At 61.2% G+C, this 7,923-nt stretch overlaps 1 protein-coding gene across 1 annotated transcript; it reads left to right on the top strand.

The window, feature by feature from the left end:
- Positions 1–1,286: 1,286 nt before the first annotated feature.
- Positions 1,287–5,487, top strand: LOC121273631 (von Willebrand factor A domain-containing protein 5A-like). The gene is made up of 3 exons (XM_041180776.1): positions 1,287–1,435; positions 2,498–2,709; positions 5,309–5,487. Exons 1-3 carry the CDS (start codon positions 1,287–1,289, stop codon positions 5,485–5,487), a joined length of 540 nt encoding a protein of 179 aa, XP_041036710.1.
- Positions 5,488–7,923: the final 2,436 nt, after the last annotated feature.

Below are 7,923 nucleotides of genomic sequence, written 5' to 3'. Positions count from 1 at the left end.
CAGGAGTGGGGGGTGTGGGGGCGAGGACTTCCACCAGATTTCGCCCAGATCGACTGTGTCTGAGGATCCAGGGGGTCACCCAGGCCTGTGACTGAGGGAGGGGAGGGGGAGGCAGTAAAAACTCCTCAAAACAGAAGATAAACCCCACAGTATCTCAGTGGTGGGTCTCAGCGTTAAGCTAACCTATTAAAGAGGGAGTCTCTCCGTCAGGGACCCCTTTTAAAGAGGGAATCTCTCCGAAGGGGACCCCCTTTTAAAGAGAGAGTCTCTCCATCAGGGACCCCTTTTAAAGAGGGAGTCTCTCCGTCAGGGACCCCCTTTTAAAGAGGGAGTCTCTCCGTCAGGGACCTCCTTTTAAAGAGGGGGTCTCTCTGTCAAGGACCCCCTTTTAAAGAGGGAGTCTCTCCGTCAGGGATCCCCTTTTAAAAGAGGAGACCTCGAGCTTTTGTACTGAGGATGATGGAGCTGAGGGTGAACCTTAGCTGAAAATGTGGGGTCTGTGGGGGTTCCTGAGCTGAGATTGCAGGGGCTGAGGGGGTTCCTGGGCTGGGAACGCAGGGGCTGAGGGGGTTCCTGGGCTGGGAACGCAGGGGCTGAGGGGGTTCCTGGGCTGGGAATGCAGGGGCGGATGGGGTTCCTGAGCTGAGATTGCAGGAGCCTGAAGGGGTTCCTGAGCTGAGGGGGTTCCTGGGCTGGGAACACAGGGGCTGATGGGGTTCCTGAGCTGAGATTGCAGGGGCTGAGGGGTTCCTGGGCTGAGATTGCAGGGGCTGAGGGGTTCCTGGGCTGGGAACGCAGTGGCTGTGGGGTTACAGGCCTAGGAATTCAGGGGCTGTGGGTGTTCCTGGGTAGGAATGCAGGGGCTGTTGGGTTTCCTAGGCTGGAAATGCAGGGGCTGTGGGGTTTTCTGGATGGGGATACATGGACTGTGGGGTTACAGGCCTTGGAATGCAGGGGCTGTGGTGTTACCGCCCTGGGAATGCAGGGGCTATTGGGCATCCTGGGTAGGAATGCAGGGGCTGTGGGGTTTGCTAGGCCGGGATTGCAGGGGGTGTGGGGTTACAGGCCTGGGAATGCAGGGGCTGTGGGATTTCCAAGGCTGGGAATACAGGGACTGTGGGGTTATCGGCCTGGAAATGCAGGGGCTATTGGGGATACTGGGTAGGAATGCAGGGGCTGTGGGGTTTTCTAGGACAGGATTGCAGGGGATGTGGGGTTACAGGCCCGGGACTGCAGGGGCTGTGGGGTTTCCTGGTCCCGGGATGGAGTGGGTGCAGTAAGGTGCGATGCACTTTGCTGTACGCTGTAACCTGTCTCTTTACCTCCCTCAGGTTGACCCCAGGCTGGAGGCTGAGATGTCTCTGAAATATTCCCTGGGAGAGCAGCTCGTCCAAGATAGTGTCAAGTTCAAGCTTCAGCCCAACAAGACTGCGAGGTGACTAGGCCCAACTCAACACCAACCGTCCCCAACTCAACACCGACCATCCCCAACTCAACACCCACCGTCCCCAACTCAACACCGACCGTCTCCAACTCAACACCGACCATCCCCAACTCAACACCGACCGTCTCCAACTCAACACCGACCATCCCCAACTCAACACCCACCGTCCCCAACTCAACACCGACCATCCCCAACTCAACACCCACCGTCCCCAACTCAACACCGACCATCCCCAACTCAACACCCACCGTCCCCAACTCAACACCGACCGTCTCCAACTCAACACCGACCGTCTCCAACTCAACATTGACCATCCCCAGCGCACTGACACCGATTCGGAGCCCGTTTGAAACTCAACAGCTGCTGTACCCAAACCGCTGGCACCAATTCAGAGCCTGTCCACAACTCAGCAGCTGCTGTACCCAAACTGCTGGCACCAATTCAGGGAATATTTTACCCGGGTGCCAGATCCCAACTCAGAGCCCACTGACATAATGACATATTACTGGGTGTCATGTCAGTGTGTTGCCCCCGATATTGGGGGCCCTGTCAGTGTGGTACCCTCAATATTGAGGGTCCTGTCAGTGTAATAACCCCTGATACTGGGGTTCCCGTCAATCTGATACCCCTGATACTGGGGATCGTGTCGGTCTGATACCCTCCACTACTGGGGCTCCTGTCAGTCTGATACCCCCCAATACTGGAGGTCCTGTCGGTCTGATACCCCCCCGATACTGGAGGTCCTGTCGGTCTGATACCCCCCAGATACTGGGGGTCCTGTCGGTCTGAATACCCCCGATACTGGGGTTCCTGTCGCTCTGATATGCCGCCGGTACTGGGGGTCCTGTCAGTGTGATACCCCCCGATACTGGGGGTCCTGTTGATCTGATACCTCTGACACTGGGGTTCCTGTTGGCCTGACACACCCCGATACTGGGGGTCCTGTCGGTCTGATGCCCCCCGATACTGAGGGCCCTGTCGGTGTCATTCCCACCCCCATACTGGGGCTTTTAAATCCCCTTTTGAAACGCTTTTTGCCTGCTCTTCCCTCAGGTCCACTACCCACCGCCTGGCAGCGAAGGCGATGATCGAGACCCTGGACTCGGGTTCCGACAGAGAGAGCGAGGGGGTGAAGAAACGCATGATTGAGATCAGCACCCAGGCCAACGTCATCTCCTCCCAAACCGCCTTCATCGCCATCAACAGGGACCTCAATCAGCCCTTGCAGGGTCCCATGCTCAGGCGTGATGTCCCCCTCTATCGTGGTACCTGTCCCCCTATTTTACTCTTCCTCTTTAATGTCGTTTTTCATGAGATGTGGGCATCACCGGCAAGGCCAGTGTTTCTTGCCCATTGTGGGGGCAACACTGGACCTTAAGCGGGGCTGAGGGAGGGAAGGTTGGGGGATGTTGGAGGGGCGGGGAGTGGGGGGGGTGGTGGCGGGCGGGGGCTTGCCCGACTTACAGAAAGTGGGGGATTTCGCTGTTCTTTCCCGGCCCTCCCCCAACCCCGACGGAGGTTCAATCCTTCCATTGGCCGAAAAGTATTGAGGCAACCTTGGGGGGCGGGTGGGGGGGGTGGTGAAGAGGTCAAGGGGGCGGCATTCCTGCCCGCGCTGCACGTGCAGTCTGGGTGGGTGGGAACCCAGAGGGGAATCCCGATCCCTAAACCCCCCCACAAAAACCCGCCAGTGTGTGCTGGTGGGGTGGGGGTGTCTAAAATTCTGGCCTATGTCTCTGTCCCCGTCCCTCTCTCTCTCTCTCTGTCTCTCTCACTACCACCACCCCCACCACCACCCCCCCCACCCCACCCGACTCCCCCCACCAGCAGCGCTCTTTCGGACCAAAGTGCGACCATGTAAGAGAGGCTGGACCGAGGGAGGTGGGATGTCAAAGTGGGGATGTTTCACCAGGGCTGTACTGGCGAGTCCGCAGCCGGAGCTCTGTGAACAGTCCTGGTCTTCTCCTGACTTGAGCAGGCAGCAGCGAACATTTCCCACCACCCCCACCTCCTCATCCCCCCACCCCCCCCCACCCCTCGCGAGGCACGCGCCGGGGCGTGGGGGTGTGTGTGTGTGTGGTGGTGGTGGTAGTGGTGGGGAGGTGGGGGGAGCAGTGAACCGAAACCCGCCTCACCCCACCCCGCTGGCACACCCGATCGGGTGGGGGTGGGGGGTGGTGGTAGTTCAGGAGAAGGAGAAGCCCCTCGGCCCAGAGAGCAGGCGCAAGAATGCGGAACTTGCCCTACCAGTTGGGGCGTGAGGGGGTGGGGGGGGTGGGGGGCGAGGGGGAACTTCTGGAGGGCATTCGACCGGGTGGGGTGGGATGGGTGGGTGGGGGGGTGGTGGGGGTGTGGGGGGGAGCTGGATTTCACATGTCCTGGGACACACGCGCAATAAAAAAAAGTAATTTACGGGAGAGAGAGAGGAAAAGCTCCTCCGACTGCTTCTGGAGTTGGATGTCAATCCAAGGGACCACACTGACTTCGTTGGCCGGCAGGTGTTTTTTTTTGGGAAATTGGTGGGAGTCGCTGGCTGGGCCCAGCGTTTGTCACCCGTCCCCAGTCACCCATGTGTTCGGGGAGTCCTCAAGAGTCAGCCGCCTTGCTGTGCGTGTCTGTCCGGAGTTGCACGCAGGCCAGACCAAGTAAGGACAGCAGATTTTGCCTTCCCCTAGGGGCATGGGGTGGCGAACCCAGTGGGCTTTCAAAGCAGCAATGGCTGCAAGGCCATCGTTGCCGACTTTTAATTTCACATTTCTGTCGAGTTCAAGCTCCATCTCTGACCTTTGGGGGAGGCTGGCTCTGCCATCGATGGGTTGAGTTTGGCCAGGGTGAGAGGGGACGGAGGTGGGTTGGGTTGGGTTGGGTTGGGTTGGGGTGGGTTGGGGTGGGTTGGGTTGGGTTGGGTTGGAGTGGGTTGGGTTGGGTTGGGTTGGGTTGGGTTGGGGTGGGTTGGGTTGGAGTGGGTTGGGTTGGGTTGGGTTGGGTTGGAGTGGGTTGGGTTGGGGTGGGTTGGGTTGGGTTGGGTTGGGTTGGGTTGGAGTGGGTTGGGTTGGGGTGGGTTGGGCTGGGTTGGGTTGGAGTGGGTTGGGTTGGGTTGGGTTGGGGTGGGTTGGGGTGGGTTGGGTTGGAGTGGGTTGGGTTGGGTTGGGGTGGGTTGGGGTGGGTTGGGGTGGGTTGGGTTGGGTTGGGTTGGGGTGGGTTGGGGTGGGTTGGGTTGGGTTGGGTTGGAGTGGGTTGGGTTGGGGTGGGTTGGGGTGGGTTGGGGTGGGTTGGGTTGGGTTGGGTTGGGTTGGGTTGGGTTGGGGTGGGTTGGGTTGGAGTGGGTTGGGTTGGGTTGGGTTGGGTTGGGTTGGGTTGGAGTGGGTTGGGTTGGGTTGGGTTGGAGTGGGTTGGGTTGGGTTGGGTTGGAGTGGGTTGGGTTGGGGTGGGTTGGGTTGGAGTGGGTTGGGTTGGGTTGGGTTGGGGTGGGTTGGTTTGGGTTGGGCTGGGGTGGGTTGGGTTGGGTTGGGTTGGGTTGGGTTGGGTTGGAGTGGGTTGGGTTGGGTTGGGTTGGAGTGGGGTGGGTTGGGTTGGGTTGGGTTGGGTTGGGTTGGGGTGGGTTGGGTTGGGTTGGGTTGGGGTGGGTTGGGTTGGAGTGGGTTGGGTTGGGTTGGGTTGGAGTGGGTTGGTTTGGGTTGGGTTGGGGTGGGTTGGGTTGGGTTGGGTTGGGTTGGGGGGGGTGGGGAAGGGGGAGGGAGGGTGGTGGGCGGAGTTGAGGCCGGCGTGGTGGGGTCAGGCGCTCGAGGGGCTGAGCAGCCTTGCCCTCTCCTGGCTTCTGGGTGGCGGAGATGCTCCCCATGGCTCCTTTCCGTTGTTTTACAGAAAGCCAGTGGAACGGGAGCTGCCCGTCGATGCCGATGGCGAACTATGTCCTGCGCATGGCCCTCGATTGTGTGGGTGCTCAGTGCCCTGCCTTGGGAGGTAAGAGTACCGGCAGATTTGGGGAGGGGCGCGTGGGCTATCCGACTATTCTGCCCACCCCAGCACCGTCCTCATATTGAAGGGGGGCCCAGCTCAGCCTTCCCCCCCACCTTGGCTTGAGGCGGCGCCGTTTAGATGCAGGATCTGTCTGTCACTCTCTCCCGATCACCCCACCACCACCATTCTCCCCCTCACACTCTCCCCCTCACTCCCACCACCATTCTCCCCCTCACACTCTCCCCCTTCACCCCACCACCACCATTCTCCCCCTCACACTCTCCCCCTTCACCCCACCACCACCATTCTCCCCCTCACACTCTCCCCCTCACCCCCCCACCACCACTCTCCCCCTCACTCCCACCACCATTCTCCCCCTCACACTCTCCCCCTTCACCCCACCACCACCATTCTCCCCCTCACACTCTCCCCCTCACCCCACCACCACCATTCTCCCCCTCACACTCTCCCCCTCACCCCCCCACCACCACTCTCCCCCTCACTCCCACCACCATTCTCCCCCTCACACTCTCCCCCTCACCCCCCACCACCATTCTCCCCCTCACACTCTCCCCCTTCACCCCACCACCACCATTCTTCCCCTCATACTCTCCCCCTCACTCCCACCACCATTCTCCCCCTCACACTCTCCCCCTCACTTCCACCACCATTCTCCCCCTCACACTCTCCCCCTCACCCCACCACCACCATTCTCCCCCTCACACTCTCCCCCTCACCCCCCCACCACCACTCTCCCCCTCACTCCCACCACCATTCTCCCCCTCACACTCTCCCCCTCACCCCCCACCACCATTCTCCCCCTCACACTCTCCCCCTTCACCCCACCACCACCATTCTTCCCCTCATACTCTCCCCCTCACTCCCACCACCATTCTCCCCCTCACACTCTCCCCCTCACACTCTCCCCCTCACCCCACCACCACCATTCTCCCCCTCACACTCTCCCCCTTCACCCCCCCACCACCATTCTCCCCCTCACACTCTCCCCCTCACTCCCACCACCATTCTCCCCCTCACACTCTCCCCCTTCACCTCACCACCACCATTCTCCCCCTCACACTCTCCCCCTCAACCCCCCACCACCATTCTCCCCCTCACACTCTCCCCCTTCACCTCACCACCACCATTCTCCCCCTCACACTCTCCCCCTTCACCACACCACCACCATTCTACCCCCATACTCTCCCCCTCACCCCCCCACCACCATTCTCCCCCTCACACTCTCCCCCTCACTCCCACCACCATTCTCCCCCTCACACTCTCCCCCTCACCCTCCACCACCATTCTCCCCCTCACACTCTCCCCCTCATCCCCACCACCATTCTCCCCGCTCACACTCTCCCCCTCACTCCCACCACCATTCTCCCCCTCACACTCTCCCCCTTCACCCCCCCACCACCATTCTCCCCCTCACACTCTCCCCCTCACACCCACCACCATTCTCCCCCTCACACTCTCCCCCTTCACCTCACCACCACCATTCTCCCCCTCACACTCTCCCCCTTCACCCCACCACCACCATTCTCCCCCTCATACTCTCCCCCTCACCCCCCCACCACCATTCTCCCCCTCACACTCTCCCCCTTCATCCCACCACCACCATTCTTCCCCTCACACTCTCCCCCTCACTCCCACCACCATTCTACCCCCATACTCTCCCCCTCACCCCCCCACCACCATTCTCCCCCTCACACTCTCCCCCTCACTCCCACCACCATTCTCCCCCTCACATTCTCCCCCTTCACCCCACCACCACCATTCTCCCCTCACACTCTCCCCCTCACCCCCACCACCATTCTCCCCCCTCACACTCTCCCCCTCACTCCCACCACCATTCTCCCCCTCACACTCTCCCCCTCACCCCCCCACCGCCTTTCTCCCGCTCACACTCTCCCCCTCACCCCCACCACCATTCTCCCCCCTCACACTCTCCCCCTCACTCCCACCTCCATTCTCCCCCTCACACTCTCCCCCTTCACCCCCCCACCACCATTCTCCCCCTCACACTCTCCCCCTCACTCCCACCACCATTCTCCCCCTCACACTCTCCCCCTTCACCTCACCACCACCATTCTCCCCTCACAGCTCTCCCCCTTCACCCACCACCACCATTCTCCCCTCTCACACATCTCCCCGCTCACTCCCCCCACACCACCATTCTCCCCCTCACACTCTCCCCCTCACTCCCACCACCATTCTCCCCCCTCACACTCTCCCCCCTTCACCCCACCACCACCATTCTCCCCCTCACACTCTCCCCTTCACCCCCCACCACCATTCTCCCCCTCACACTCTCCCCCTCACCCCCACCACCATTCTCCCCCCTCACACTCTCCCCCTCACTCCCACCACCATTCTCCCCCTCACACTCTCCCCCTCACCCCCCCACCACCTTTCTCCCCCTCACACTCTCCCCCTCACACCCACCACCATTCTCCCCCCTCACACTCTCCCCCTCACTCCTCACCACCATTCTCCCCCTCACACTCTCCCCCTTC

This window comes from Carcharodon carcharias (genome assembly GCF_017639515.1).
Source record: "Carcharodon carcharias isolate sCarCar2 chromosome 27 unlocalized genomic scaffold, sCarCar2.pri SUPER_27_unloc_1, whole genome shotgun sequence".
In the NCBI taxonomy this organism is placed as follows: Eukaryota; Metazoa; Chordata; class Chondrichthyes; order Lamniformes; family Lamnidae; genus Carcharodon; species Carcharodon carcharias.
Note: the sequence above shows the minus strand (reverse complement) of the source record. Positions and strands in the feature narration are given on the sequence as shown.

What these genes read in the sequence shown, in the direction of transcription:
- LOC121273631 (XM_041180776.1), top strand. Translation starts at nt 1,287, where the DNA reads ATGCACTTTGCTGTACGCTGTAACCTGTCTCTTTACCTCCCTCAGGTT. An exon ending in CAGCCCAACAAGACTGCGAG is followed by an intron (nt 1,436 to 2,497) that starts GTGACTAGGCCC and finishes CTCTTCCCTCAG; the next exon opens with GTCCACTACCCACCGCCTGG. An exon ending in TGATGTCCCCCTCTATCGTG is followed by an intron (nt 2,710 to 5,308) that starts GTACCTGTCCCC and finishes GTTGTTTTACAG; the next exon opens with AAAGCCAGTGGAACGGGAGC.